The sequence below is a fragment of the Cynara cardunculus genome, unplaced genomic scaffold, assembly GCF_001531365.2.
Source record: "Cynara cardunculus var. scolymus isolate 2C unplaced genomic scaffold, CcrdV1 Un_Scaffold_4214, whole genome shotgun sequence".
Taxonomy (NCBI): Eukaryota; Viridiplantae; Streptophyta; class Magnoliopsida; order Asterales; family Asteraceae; genus Cynara; species Cynara cardunculus.
Genome location: NW_020201792.1, coordinates 18,456 through 34,762, shown reverse-complemented (window position 1 = coordinate 34,762; position 16,307 = coordinate 18,456). Strand labels below are relative to the sequence as shown.

Below are 16,307 nucleotides of genomic sequence, written 5' to 3'. Positions count from 1 at the left end.
AGGTTTAGTAGTGGCCCAACACGTAAAAATTACTTGGAGTACATTGTGCCTCGTGTGAAAGTGTTGCGAGTAWGTAAAAGATTTACTCGAATTAAATATTGCTTAAAGATTTGTTGTGAAATGAAAACATGTGAACTCACCAACTCTTGTAGTTGACATTTGTTTTGACGTGCTTTTCAGGGGTAAGAAAGGCTCATGGTGGCACTTAAAAGAAGCCGTATCACAACTATCACCTTCAAATTTTCTTTTTGTGTTTAATTTACAAACTTCTCTTTGGAATTGTAAACTTTGGTTAATGGTGTAATTAAATTTTAAATGTATGGTTGTGTTATTTATACTCTATTGCTATGAGACTATMCCTGCCATACCTCGTGTTTCCGCTTTAGCGGGGTGTGACATTAACCCTCTAATTCATGGGGTTTGTTCATTTTGACGAACCCTCTATTTGCAAAAAAAAGTTGTCTATATAAAAAAATCAATATATCAATACAAAAGAAAGCTAGAAAATAATAAGGTGGCATCATTAAAACCAAATATTTTAAAATTCTTGCATTATGGTTGGATTTTGGTATTCACATTGATTAGAAATTGATACGTCAATGAGAAAAATGAGTATATAAGAGAAATATGAGTTCCCTTTGAAAAGTAAAAGGTTCATTTGGCTATATAAACCATGTTTATTTTTAAATGTTTGGAGCAATTGTCTAAACTCACGAGCAATTGTCTAAACTCACGTGGTTGGATCATTTTGACTGAACTTCCAAACATATGCGATTGATTCATTTTGGCCAACCCTTTTTTGTGACAAAATTAATCTATACTAAATATTAATTGAAGAGATAAATTTAATATGTTTTTGAAAGTAAGAAGCGAAACCGTGGATGCGACACCCTAATAATTGAATATTCTTCAATCTTAAATTGTGATTGAGTTTTATATACCCCACACTGATTGATAGTTGAAAGATTGACAAAAATGTTGGATATGTAAAATGAGGTCTAGATGCCTTTGTGACAACTCATGAGGTTGGTTTCTCTTGGTTGATTCTCTTAACACCTGTGGTTAGAGCATTTTGGCCAACCCTCTGAACACATGGGGTTGGGTCATTTTGGCCAACTTTCGTTTTGCAAGAAGGGTTAATCAATATTAAAAATTAATTATATATATATAATATTTATTCTTTTTATATTTATAAGTAAGAACCATGACCATCAATATGACACCCTAAGATTGAGTGTTATTTAATATTGAATTGTGATTAGTTTTGTCTATCCCATATTGATAGGTAGATAAAAGATTGACACTAAATGATAGATATATAAAGAAAGATTGAGATGTCTCTGTGGCAATTCATAGGGCCGACGGTGAAGTATATGAAACGAGAAAAGAAATTACTGAAAACAGTGAAATATATGAAACGAGAAGGTTGCCTTGAAATATTGGAATATTTACAAATGCACTATGAAATTTAGTATTTTCAATTTTGAAGTATACAGATATATTTGTGGTTCATAGTTTTTTGTATATTATATGACATGTGTTATGATCATCGTGCAACGCACGGTGCCGAGCACTAGTTACATTCAATCAAAATACCATTTGATTGCTAAGAAATGTTAAATTCCTTTATTTGGGGAACTTATAGAATTTTGAAGATTATTTTCGTGAAAAAAAATGAACCAAACAAGGGAATATAATTTGGTCAATGAAATTCAACATTTCAATTTCATTAGATTCCTTAGAATTTACGAACCAAACGTCCCCTAAGTAATTTGGGTCGTCTCTAAAATCACTGAGAGAGGTTAGAACCAATATTTCTTTTTGTTGCAAGATTCGTTTTATGATCTGGACATGAATTATTTGCAGAAAAAGAAGATTCATAGTTGAAAATTTCAAATTTAGAAGGAACGAGATAAATTGTGGAATGTGAATGAGATAAGTTATGAAATGTAATAATCAAGTGAATGAGATAATTAAAAAATATGGTATCAATATATGAAAAAAAGACTAGATTTGTAAAATTAATACAATTAATAGGTTAACAAATGATTACGCTTCTATATATTATATAAATAATGTATACATATAATATAAATATAAATATAAAACAAGATAATTAAATATTATATAATTTACATTTCAAGTTTGTAAGAAAATATATGAGAAAAATACTAGAACTCAAATGTACCAAACTAAACAGAGTCATCGTTAACAAAATTAATGAGAGGAATCATAGTCCTAACAAAACAACAACCATCAGAACCAAATTCATAACTTTTCAAGTTTAATGACGTTAGACTTCATTTTTGTTAAACCATATATTGTAAATCGAACCCAACGAATTGTAAACTACGCATACCCAGTTGTATGTTGATCTTAAGGTAATAATACACACCTGTTTTCGAGCTGTGATTTCGCAGATGAGGCTCGAATCACCGGAACGGCGACGACGAACGGCCATTGTTCGCCTGAGAAGATCATCTCAGGCGGCGATTTATTCATCTGCCACTTGCCTGTTCTCCGGAGAAATGCTGCGTGTCTGCTATTGGGAAATCAGGCCTTCCTTTGTCCTTCACCGTCTTCGTATTGCCACTCTGTTCGTCGTCGTGTTTGTTTTCTCTTATCTTGTCTTCGATAGAGCTTTTGACTCGGGTCGGATCCGATTACCCGAATACTTCGTTCCCTCGACTCGCATATTCCCATCCTCACTTTTTGATTCTTTGCCGGTAAGTCGCTGTTTTAGAAATCGTTTTATGTTTGTATCTTCTGTTACCAGGATTGTTTGTTAGGAACGTAGTTTTGTGTTTTGATTTCATTTTCAATTTCCTGCATTCTGTATGTCGGTCATTTGCTATGTTTATGATGAATTAGGCTCTTGCATATTTTACAAATAATCTCTCATGGATTTATTGGTGCTGCACTTTTTTTCTTGGCAGCACAACCCTCGTGTTTAGTTGCCATCATTGAATCTGGAACCCTGAACAGACTGCCGGTGATAAGCCGGAGGACGGTGGGAGACGTCATACCAAAGAAGTAATAACCCCTAAAGAAGCTAGAGCAAGGCCTAATTGAAAGCACAGCTACATATATATACGATGGCTATAGAAAATGTAGCAAGTAGTTATGATGCCTGAGCATTTACGTTTATATAATCACTCCTTCCCAGAGAAGGAGGCCAAGTTTTGAAAGTCGGATGGACTTGTTTTCAGTTTCCAAGTTAGAATTATCCCAATTTGTGAGTGAGAATTTATTTACCGATAAAGGATGCAACATGCAAGTAGGCCAAGTTTGTTCTAGAAATTTATATTAATTTTCAGCTTGGAAAGTAACGATTTGAACTTTAGGAGCAAAAGTAGGTTTTCTTTTTGAACGAGGATGACTTTGGTCTTTCTAACGGGAAATAGCTGCAGAGTTCGTCATCATACTTAATGTACTTCACCTTAGTTATAACCCTTGACCTAGTACTTCATTTCCAGAGATTCGTCTTCTAGATTTGTAGCCTATGTAGGCATGTCAAGTTCTTCAACTAGTACCGCACGTCTCTCCAGTTATGGTTCTTTGGCATGGGTTGTTATTCACCAAACACACTGATGACACTGTCGAACTAGTCTCCATGCATGTGATAATATTACCTTCTAGTTTATATTGCTCATTGATGCTGAAAGCAATGATCTCAATGGCATATACCAAAAGACTGCCAAAAGAATTGCTACCTTTCTGTTCAATATTGAATTGACCTAGACATCGAGATTTCATATACCAAAAGAATTGTACATCGCTAGGAAGACTGGTCGTTATTCCCCTTTCGGTCTAGTTAATAGCTCTAGGCAACTACCTAACGGACTAAGAAGAAGCCCCAAGAAAGAGTCTTTAAGTCATCTAGTGGTTTCAAAGACTGCCGAGGGTGAGCTAACTCCAGAAACCCGTCCTCAGTTCGGATAATAGGTAGTAGCATAAACTGAAAGATTCTAGAGCTACAAAGTTAGTTATTAAATTGTTGTCTTGAGTCGACAACTTGTCTTCATTTTTGGTAGGGGTGTTAAAAAAACTGTTGGACTGCTCCAACCAGTTAAACCAAGTCGAAATTGATTGTTTTTGGCAGTTTGAGCGGTCTGGCGGTCCGCTCCAATGTGAAAAATAGCCAAACCGCTCGGTCTGGTTCACTTAGCGGTTTGAACGTTTTTTTGAGCAGTTTGAACCCAACCGACTGCCAAAGTACACGTGTATTAATTATATTTAGTTTTCATGTTGTAGACTCATCTTTTATGCCCCAATTAAAGAAAATTGTTCAAGGCATGAAGTTTTATTTTTTCGCTTCTCAATTGTCCACATTCCCTAAGTCGGCAAAATTTCGAAATCCGTCAAAAATCAAAGTTGAAAATTCCTAATGGTTTTTCGATATGCTCAATGTTTATACAAAATTCCATTTTTTTTGTTAGTAGACTTGTTTAATTTTTTTTTCAACTTGCTGGCAAATATTTTCTTTTATAATTTTGGAGAGTGTAGTATTTTTTTTTAATAATGTTATATTGTAGAAATTTCATTTTAGAATAATAGATTAAGTTTTTTAGTTTAATCCCATATTAGGCCCAAACCGCCTAAATTGGTCAGACCAGACCGCCTTTTTGTGGTTCGATTTGCCAAACCGATTGATTTGGAAAATTTCTAAACTGCCATTGCGGTATGATTTGTGGTTTGAGGGGTTAAACCATCTAAACCGGACTACGAACACCCCGAAGTTGTGGGGCTTAATGGCTTGTTTTGGGAACATGGCATTTTTGTAGTTGCCATCTTCTCTATTTGGTTTCTGAATGTCTTCCAATATGTTGATGTCTTGTGGAGTTATGCATGATGTGTTCTCAATCACTCTTCGACCTTGTTGAGGCCATTCAAATCGTAGCCTAGGATTTGACGCCATACTTGGGTGATGATGTCTTCAAGCAGCCTTTGATCTGTTTGAGGATATTCAAAGCCTTGGCTTGATATCTCTTGATGCTTGAGTAGGTTGTCAGTATTTTGTGAATCCCAGCAAGGACATTTCATTACCCATCTATGTTTGATGATGGAGAGTTTGTATTCACATATACTTGATGATGTACCAACTACCATGGTATGTGGAGAAAGTTAGAGATGAATGGTGATGCATTATATAAGGAATTGATGGTGTTGGTACATCCTTATTTCTAGCCCAAGTTTATAATTTTAGTACAGTTTTAGAAATAGAGAAATTTTTATATATGCATTTGACAATATAAATAGCTCTGGGAGGCCATGATGAGGCCATTTTCTTAAATGCTTTATGCGTACAACTTACATAATACTCGATGAAATTTGTAGTTAGTAGTCAGAGAAATTGCTAGTGGCCAGTGAAGAGGAAACCGTTCTTGCTACAGACAACTAATAAAGGTATCGGTTTTGACACTCATATCAAAGAAAGGATTGCAAATTTAAGTAAGTTATCAAAGACCAAGTTAGATGTTACCATATCCACATGTAGTGATTTAATTTAAATGGGTTGCACCTAGTTCTATAAAAATGGAGATGTCATTCTTATCAGAAAGACTCCCATGAAAAACCTTTTGCTCAATTTAACATTTATATTGGTATTTGGTTATGTTAGGTGGTCTACTTCAATTTTAATGTCATATCATTTTTTTCCACATGTGTTACGTCTCATATTAGAGTGATGATGTTGCAGTATCTCTTTGAAGAAAATCTTGGTGTTATTTGGCTAAAGCTACTTGTATCATATGATCATATCCTTCTACTTGATGTTTCCTTTAACTTTCAACATTTGATTCTAAGTACAACTTTCTACTATCATAGTCAATGAGTCATGACATTTACGTTACCATTTGTCATTGAAGATCTTCTAGCCAAACCCTCAATTATTCTAGCCTCATTATTCTTGATTTATGGTCTCAGTTTCACATCCTTAATGCATCTGATCTGACTTGGATTCATAGTTTTCTTTCCATTGGCCAATATGGTATGCCCTTTTTCTTTGCCTATTATTAGTCTTTATAGAATCTTCATCTGCTTTAGCTCTAGCTTCTCTCAACAAATTATACTTATCTATTTTCTCTGCACTATAAAATCGTGTTGTAGTAGCATCACTTGTTTCCTTGATAACAATTTGTTCCATTGGTCCATTGGTCCATGCTAAAGTGTCTTATAGTTTCAATTCCATTTCCTTACTTCCTCAACTATTTCAGATCACCCGCTTCCTATTTTGGGTGCACATGGTCATCATTTTTCAGATCCTACTGGTTTCCCTATCTGTAGGCCTCTCTTTTTGTTCGATTGTTAAACATATCTAGACATCTTCCTCTAGGTTTAACCATCTAGTTACAAGGTGTTACTCAGTCTAGTAACATAAAAGATGCAGATGATGGCCCGTAAAAACCTATGCTGTGCTGAAAACTCCTTATGTTCGAATTTGAAACATATGCACAATTGTCTATCCCTTTTCTTAGAGAGCAAAAGTGTATTTGGTTAGTTTTAATCATTACAAAAGTTACAAGGTGGGAGTCATGTTTCTAAAATGGTAATGTCTACAACCATCAAGTCATAAGTTACTAGGAATTTGCAATGCCTTTTTCTTTAATTTTTCAATACAATATCCAAACCTTAATCTACAATATATATATATATATATATATAATAGAGCCAGAGAGAGAGAGAGAGAAAGAGAGAGAGAGAGAGAGAGAGGGAGGTTCAAGGGAAAATCCCCAAAAAATGAAAAACTGAGGAACACCCTAATAACTGTCCATATGTACGATATACACATGCGCATACAAGTAATTGAAGATGTTTCCTGGTTTCTATGGACGCGTGAATGTTATGCACATGTGCATACCGGAAAAATTACTTACAAATTACTTGTATGCACATGTGCATACCGTACAGATGAACGTTTACTAGAGTGTTCCTCAGTTTTTCATTTTTTTGCAGTTTTCCCTTGAACTTGACCCTATATATACATTCTCACAATAGCATTGTATAAGCTACTCAATAACTTAGAATGCATTTTCTTCATGAATTTGCGAAAAAGCCTATAAAATGTTTTCTCACATTAGCATTATAAGCTACTCAATAACTTAGAATGCATTTTCATCATGAATTTACAAGAGCCTCTAATATCTCTTCCCATATTAGTATTATGCATCTTCATATGAAAGATATTGATTGATTGGCTTTCCTTGAACCACTTATTATAGGTCTTACTCAACTTTTTTTGATAGATTTATTTAAGCCATCACGAGGGACATTTCAGTTAATGGCACTCTTAACCTCCCTCACCACTATTCATATGATTTTATCCCTTTTTTTAGTTTCAACCACATTATCTCCTCGGACTAGCGTAGTAGATTATGTATAGAAGTAGTAAGCTACTGTGGGTGGGAGGACTGTGGAGGGCAAGGCACAGAGTGGGTTGGGGGTTTGTTGGCAACAGTTAGGATGCCATAGGAGAAGGTCAACTAGGAGTAGACCTTTTGGCTAACGTACATGTCCTTCAATCCAACCTCTCTTCATTTGTACTAATTATTATTACTTTCTCCCATGCTTTAAGTGTGCTTTACGTGTTTGAAACCTTTTTTTTACTTGTGTTCTAATTTTACAGAACTCTTAGTATTGTACCACGATTGTCACCGTTCAAAACTGTGAAATCTTTTTCGTAACATGCTGTCTCGGCATGCAAAAAAAGAACTTTTCTGAAACCGAAGGTCTCCATGGAAACACTCACAACTTCGAATAGAGGCAAGGTCTACATACATCCTAGCCCCCAGATCTACTTTCTAGTGGGACATGCTGAGTACTTTGGTTTAGTTTGATTTTACTACTATCTATTATAGTCTACCTGCCTGAGTCCTAGGTCGATATATTTACCGGCATTGCTCTCGTTTTTCTTAGATTTTTTACCAACTCACTTAGTGTCCTGAAATGCATGTAACATTCACTGGCCTTCTCAACATATGAACTAGCTCTCTTAGCTCATATTTCACCACACTCAAACGCTATAATGTCACATCACCAAGATAATGCCAACCCTTGCTTATGACATGTCAATATTGCTTACACCTGAAATCCAATTACGCCCCTCACTAAGGGATTATGCCCCATTTTTGCTCTTCATTATAAATGTACCTGCTTATTTACACTCACCGCTCCTGGTGCAACACTAACATGTCACGCCAAATGCAATTTCGTTATGGTTCATGGTAACAGCTAGCTACAATATTTGACCTTCAAGAAATGCAAATGCCTCCAACTTTGTCTTCACTTGGGAATTGGGACATGCTGTATGGCAGTATATAGGTGGTGTTTCACGAGACGCTAGAGACCGTTGGCCAGGACTTAGTAATGCAATATAAGCAATTGGTACTTTTCTCTGTGAAGCATTAACCCGTTAAGTGATTCTACACATATGTGCTATGCTCCTTGAATGAAGTAATCATTGCAATAGCATTTCCTGTGTGTTGCAAGCTAGTCAATATAGCCTTTACGATGGGCGTGTTGGTTTTTCCCCTATAAGATATAGACATGTTGATTTTTATCTGTTTCTGCTATTGGGAATTGTAGTACTGCTATCATGCTGTCATTTTCCTAAGCCTTTGGTACACTCTGTTCAGTTTGCGACACAGATCTGGTGGGAGCAACACCATTGCCACCAACTTATACTTTATGCTTCTGCTGAAAAGACATTAATAAAGTGTGCATCAAATAAACACTACCTTCAATACATTTGTGCACCATTGACATTCATGTGAGGGCTGCTCAGTGGTTGACTTATAAACTATCTGAAGATCCCGAGCATTCTTTGGCTGTAATGTGTGAAGTGAGTATCACAATCTCTCCATTCTCACTTATTGATCATGTGTTGCTATTGTAGGACAGTGCTGATACTAATCTGGAAACAGTCTTAAAGGACGCTTCCATGCAAGACCATACAGTTATTTTGACCACTTTGAATGAAGCATGGGCAGATCCAGAGAATTCAATTCTAGATCTCTTTCTGGAAAGCTTTAGAATCGGTTACCAAACCAGCAAACTTTTAAATCATTTGGTGATTATTGCTCTAGATCAGAAGGCTTTCATGAGTTGTAAGCGTGTACATACTCATTGCTTTGCACTCATTACTGAAGGGGCTGATCTCTCCCGCGAGGCCTATTTTATGACCCCTGATTACTTGAAGATGATGTGGCTAAGGATCGACTTTCTGCGCTCTGTTCTTGAAATGGGATACAACTTCCTTTTCACGGTACTCTCTCTCACTCCCCCCCAAAAAAAAGGCACATGTGCAAAAGCAAACAAACTGGTCTTGAAGCTCAAACAACACCTGTACTTATGCTTTCCTGTTAGAAAGTATGTCCTCCATTCTCCAACTTGTCCATGTTCACCATGTTCATGTCAACATAAAATTGGTAAATAATATGTTTTCTATAGCATGAGAATGAGCAAAGGAAATTAAGGTTTAATTTAGAACATGCAAGAATCAAAGTTAACAAGTCTAGAGTTTGAGTTAGATGTTGCTTGAAATGATCAATGGCAGTTTATTATATTAACTTTACTCTCTCTCTCTCTCTATATATATATATATAGTATATATATAGGGTATATTTCAAATACAACCAATCGCATTGTTACAACCAATGCAACCCCAACTCAAACCGTCCATTTAATACTTTTTTGTCATTTTTTAAATTGTTAAAGAGTAATATTGGAAATTCTAAATATAACATAATTATTGATTTTTTTAATTTTTTATAATAGTTATACAGAATTAATGGGATTGCATTAAAAAATATTGAGATATCCTAATGTTGCATCAAATTTTTTCCAAAGGTGGTCTCTTTCTTTATCGATTCTTTCCAGTGATGGTCTCTTCTCTTCTTCTCTTCTCTTCTCTTCTCTCCTAACAGGAGCAATGCTTGGACCCTTATTGCATGAATCTTGTTTCATTGTGTTTATAGTAATGAATCTAATTGTGTTTATAGTAATGAATCTAATGGCATTATTGTGTTTATAGTATTGAATCTAATTGCATTATTGTGTTTATGGAGTGAATCTTGTTTCATTGTTTAATCACTTTTGAATCTAAATGCATTATTATAATCTTAATGCATTAGTATAAGATTCATTTTGAAGTGAATTTGAATACGGGGCTGAATATGTACGAAATATGGAATGAATTCAAATGCATTACGGATGTGTTTATAATTTATTTACATAGATGCATTTGGTAGATCACATGAATCAACATCATTGACAACATCAACTTCATCAAAACGTCTTCTAAGACTTCATCATCTGCAACAATCAACGACTGCATTGAAGAACCGACTTTGTCGCCTAAGTGAATAAACCGATCTTCGGATTAAAAAATGTCTCTCATGTAAACTTCGTTGACAGAGTTTAATGGATCCATTAATGCTAATTTTAAATGGTGACTAGCTTTTAGTGTTCCACACGTTTAGGTGCTTTAGTGGGACATAATTTTTACCACCATCATATTAGCCAACTTTGCAATAATATTTACTTTTTTTTGTTTTAGTTAAAAGAGACTAAAAAGGATGTATTAAATGTGCAAATATTTATACTAGGGTATGGAGCAAACATAAAAGAAAGTGATACTAAATACCCTATACATCTAAACACTCCTACTCAAGTGGGATTATATGTGTTTAAGATTAAAAACTTGCTTTATATAGTTATATATATTAGCATTATCTAGGGGGTTGATCAATATACCTTCTACCTTGGTCTCAAGTATGCACCCAAATTGGCTCAGTTTAAGAAGCCTCTTGATAAAGATCAACCTCCTTGTCATTAACAAATATTCCACCTCTTAATGTTTGCTGTGCTCTATGACATATATAGTTTTCAGAGATGTACATAGCTTCCTTAATGTCATAATGCATCTCCATTAAACTACAACCAAATCATTGAGTCCTTGTCAATTCATAAGTCTTAAGTAGTACACATGGGAGCTCCACAGTTTATAATGAAGTTAAGGGCATCGATTATCTATTTAGATGAAGGAAGAATGAGCTCAACCCTCGTGTTTAGTTGCCGTCATTGAGTTTGGAACCCTGAACATGATTCGTTCTTGAAATATATTATACAGAACTTCCCCAAAGCACTTTGCTAAGCCTCCTGGAATTTGATTGATTTAGTCATTCCCTTTTTGTTCCGATCTGAGAATCCCTGTCTGAGGTCAAGCAGCTACTCTCTCGTTAGTCGAGGTACAAGTTCTTTTGTGGTAAGGGGTTGGAACCAGGAAAACTTGTATTAGACAAATTCTGCTTTAAAAGTAGGACGGACATACCCACCACAAAATGCCTTCCCAAAACATGCTTTGGGAAATCAGCAATAGAAGGTTTCATCCTATAACCTAACATATTAACAAAGAGCCAAAAGCTGAACTGAAGTATCACACAGATATAAATAAAAATACAACAATTCCTAAGAATATTTTTAGAGCCAATCCATGATGATGATGAGTTAAGCGACCAAATATGACTGCTCTCCAATGGTTCACGCCAAAAATACCCACATGTGTGACCTTCCAACAAAAATAAAGGTATTAAGCACCATCCACCAAAAAATTTATGTAGATCTCCACAAGACAACCAAAATGCCAGCAAGCACCTGAATAGAACGAGAGCAAAGAGTGTATGGGTGACAAGATTTACATCAAAGGGCGTAACAAAATAGTTGAGCCTTCAAAAAACTGATTGGGCCATATTTAAACAAAGTCGGGGTAGTCTGGAAAAGACGTAAACAAACACACTAAGGGATGTGGTTCCCTCAAAGACCTTGATCACACTTGTAGCAAGAAGCCCACCACCACCTAACACTCATACACAAAAGGCCAGGATGTGAGCAAGATTTGATTTCATACCATAGATAAGTCTACACCAGCTCTTGTAAGGACTAGAATACATCGTCATGATTGTCCATATATTGATCATAGGAACCAACTTACCAACAAAGTTACCCTTTACATTCTTGAAATCAATGTAGCAAGAGCCATCCCAATCAGCTCCAGTAACAATTATATAACCCACACTTCTAAACATATCAGTTGAACTCCGAGTGGAGGACCCCAAATAGTAATATACAAATAAAAGATGAACTTGACGGTTATGCAGGTGCGCCCAAAGCCAAGGTGCACCATATTTCGGATCATGGCAGCAGCTTTCTTGTGGACCAAGAAGTCCTCGAAAATCATGAGACAACAAGTGCAGCAAGAATCAACACTTGTTCTTTTCACAACCAGCTCAAACAACCAGCTCTTATCTGCAAAAATGAACAAACTTAGAAAATATTTCCCAGGACCCTTGTGAGTATCCCAGCATAAATCAGATTTCTGGTTCACCTCACGATTGACCACTCAAAGAATATAGATTATGGAAGCTTTGGAAGCTTTCATAGATAACGCTCCCGTGATTGGATAAGAGCATTGTTCTCTCAATCATAGAAAACGACTCAATCTAGGTTTTGGCTGCAAGGTTCAAACCCTTTGTTGCCTATTTTACATTTCCAAACTGCCGCAACCAATCTCAATTGGGGGGAATCTTTAATCTTAGGTCTTTAGACCAAATAACGTGGCCAAAGCTACTCCAAGAATTTTGCTAGCAAGGACATCCGCAGATCTAAGCTTATTCTGGTAAATCCTAGCATGTCTTTCCTACCAAAGTAGATGACAGCAGTGACCAACAACTTTATGATGACACTCCAAATGGATTTGTTGATGGGTCTGCAACTAGGTGTGAGAATCAGGTCATTCCAGTAGAAATTGGGGCATCCCACGACTCAAAATGTCGTCAAATCTGTCCAAACCTTCCAATTTGCCCCAAACGCATTAGGTGAAGGAGCATTTGACAAAATGGTGATTGTGATTTTTAAACCCATTGTAGCATAGGACACAATGGCTTCCATCTTTGATTGCCCCCTTGGTAAGACGATCTTGTGTACAAAGCCGTTTCTTAATAGCCAACAAAAGGATGAAAGCATGTCCCTGGATGTTTTGGGAGAACCAAACCACCTTTGGCCTAGCAACTTTCAGCTCTTTACGCCCTAATATCAGTCCAAACAGTAGCCGTAACAAAGTGATGAAAGCTACCATTTTTATCCTTCCACTTCAACTTCTTCGAGATGCCAAAGACCTGAAAGAGGGAGTATAACAGAGGTGAGATGAACCAAATTTATCAGAAGGTATTTGGGCCAAATCCAAATTCCATCTTATAGGTTTGCATTTAGGGCTCAGTATGTATAAATAATTTACCTAGAGAAAGCTATAGAAGGGACAATTAGGGTGCCAATTGTCAAACCAAAGAGAGGTGTTTCCACCATCTCCCAGTTTGCCAATAATGTTATCTCTGACAAACCCCATATATGGACATCCTTCATAACCACACAGCGCCCATGGGATTCTTGCACATCCCAAAAGTTCCGATCAAAATCTATATGAGATCACAAAAGTATATTGGTCGTGGCTAAGTCTTGTTGAAAAAAGTCGCTCCACGGTGGTAAAGTCTTATCTTGTGTGTTGGCCGAAGTTTAAATAATGACATTGAACCCTCAAATATGTTTAAAGATCTCGGAAGAAGCCCTGGCTAAGTCTTCTTGTTCATAGATCTTGAAACCAGATCTATACCCAAAAGAACGAATACTTAAAGGGCAAAGACTCTGATGTGTGTGAACACTCGGCCCAACTACACTGATGAAACCATTTGATTCATAAAGATTCCCCTCCTTCCACCAGCTTCCAACTGTGTTTAGCAAGGAGATCTTTGTTCCAATTTTTCAGGGACTTTAATCCGAGACCCCCCTTGGGATTTCGGATGGCAAATATCTTTCAAACTAACCTTTGCTTTTCCTTTCATGAGGTCCCCTTCATTTTAAAGAAACCCGCATAGAAGTTTCTCAATGTCTTTGGAAACCAACACTGGAATAAGGAAAAGGAAGCCTAATAAATTTGAATAAAGGACAACACAGATTGAAGTAGCTACGATCTACTTGGAAAGGACATTCAATGGTTTTTCCAGTCTAAGACTCTTTTGTCGGAGTCAATGAGGTTAGAGCAGTCTCTATGAAAGAGTCTTGTTGAGATTAACAGACCTCCCAAGTACTTGACTGAAAGATTTCCCAAAGGGAATGGTAGTACATTAAGGAATCAAGACCTTCTACGGCCAGTGATGTTTCTCAGGAAGGTGGAACTTTTCTCTAGGTTGGTCATAAGGCCCGAGATATCTCTGAACTCTGAAAGGCCTTTTTTTCAAAATGTTAATAGACCAAAACATCGCAATGCAAAACATGAGTAATGGCAGAAAGGAGTAGGTCGTTAGGGAGGCAAAGGTGGGTTAAATTAAGCTTTCCATGTCTCAGATGGTACTTGAAGCCTGCTGGAGGATTGATATTCCGTTTTAAGATAAGATTGAGCACCTCCATCACAAGGGTAAAAAGGTAGAGAGAGGGGGTCCCGCTTGTTATGAACTGGATAAATTCAGGCAAGAAATCGAATAAGGATTACAGTTGTCATATATGAAAATGTGTTTCACTAGTAAAATAAAAGGGTTCTAGTCTTCGAGAGGCAAGTCTTTCCCAACAAAATAGTAGCTAATTATTTGGATACCTTCCCCCTGTTTCCATCCCCCTATTTATACTAGACTTTTGTTGAAGTGCCTAAAATACCCCTCTTCATAACTATTGAAGAATAATATGTATGGATGGGCTTGGGCTTTTGTGGGTGCATGACATTACTCTGCCCCCAAAGAACACTTGTCCTCAAGGTGGATAGAAAACTTAGAGGAACCGCTGTTGCCCGGTAATATCTCTCCAACCAGTTGCCACTAAAGTCGAACCCTTGCACTTCAGCTTGTTGTCACCTATATCTTTTACCTACTTGCCCATTTTAGCCCCATTAGTTCTACAACAATCTTTGGATTTGTTTGAAGGTGAGCCTGCCTTTATTTTTTCCTCAAATGGATTAGACATGGTCCTTGCCTTCTTTGCGGTCAAGGAACCCTCCCATTCATCTATTGATAGTCTTGGTTTCCATCACCCAAAGCACCCCGTTTTCGCATGAGTCCAATAAATTCAAGCTTTTTTCAGGTACATGTGAACACATGTATGTGAATTCTTCACAAAAACAAGCTCCAAATCGTACTCTTTTGCCTGTGATTTGAAGACCTAAAATAGCACAATTTCTTTCTAGAATATTGACATCCTCCTCGTGGTACATTATGCCGGGGGGGGGGTGGGCTTGAAGATTTAAATTTTTTCTCCGAAACTCCAGCATCATAGTGAATCTAGTAAACAATACTGCCAAATGCCAACCCTTCATATACTCTTAGGGGGCATTTGGTTCCTATAATGAAATTTGGTTGAATTGGAATATATCAAAGGAATTTGACTTTAAAGGAATTGGAACGAAATTTGATGGAATTAGACCACCACTTTGGTTGGTAGGAATTGAAATGAAATCTCTGAAAAGAATTGGAATCTCCATCTTTGTTTGGCTGAATGTAGCTTCAAACTTGGAATGAAATAACAATAAATGACCAAAATACAGCTATACTATATGTTCATACTTTTTTGTTTAAATTATAAATATATTATAATGATAATATTAATTGGTGGGGTGGTGGCTATGACAAAGATGATAGTGTTGTGGTGGTGTTAGTGGTGGGTGGGGATGGCGGTTGTAACGATGATAGTAGTGGCATTGGTGGCGGCAGGGGTGGGGTGGCAGTTGTGCCGACGACAACTGTGACATGGTGGTATAGGTGGTTAGTGGTGGGTGGGGGTATGGTGCAGTGAGGGTGGGTGGCAGTTGTGACGGCGACAGTAGTGTTGTGGTGGTGAGTGAGTGGGAATGGGGTGACGGACGTCAAAGTGACAATAGTGGGGGTTAGGGGTAGGGTGGGTGGCGGCTTTGACGCCAAACAACAGTGGTGTGGTGGTGGCGGTAAGGTAGGGATGGGTGCTGTTGGTTATATTGGATGTAAAGGTGGAATCTTCATCTGTGTTTGGGGAGGGTGGGGGTGGCAGCTATGATGACGACAATAGTGTCCTGGTGCCTCCCACCACCCCCACCTTCCGCCCTACCCTATCCTATCGACCACCATGCCACTATTGTCGTCATGACAACTACCCCCACTCCACCTCGTCGCCGTCCCACCACCAATACCACCAAGCAACTAGTCGTCATCATAGTTGCCACCCCCACCCCCACACCCACCCACCTCGCCCTCGCCCCCCACTTCACTAACCACTATGCCACTACTATCGTCATCATA

General features: G+C 37.2%; 1 protein-coding gene across 1 annotated transcript in view; it reads left to right on the top strand.

Annotated features, from left to right (window-relative positions):
* The first annotated feature begins 2,332 nt into the window (after positions 1 to 2,332).
* LOC112503959 (uncharacterized protein At4g15970-like) overlaps positions 2,333 to 16,307 on the top strand; it is a 15,874-nt gene continuing 1,899 nt past the window's right edge. Inside the window, exons 1-2 of the mRNA XM_025107928.1 lie at positions 2,333 to 2,726; positions 8,894 to 9,262. Of these exons, the coding sequence (XP_024963696.1) occupies positions 2,421 to 2,726; positions 8,894 to 9,262 (675 nt within the window). The 5' untranslated portion in view covers positions 2,333 to 2,420. The remainder of the gene's footprint in view (positions 2,727 to 8,893; positions 9,263 to 16,307) is intronic.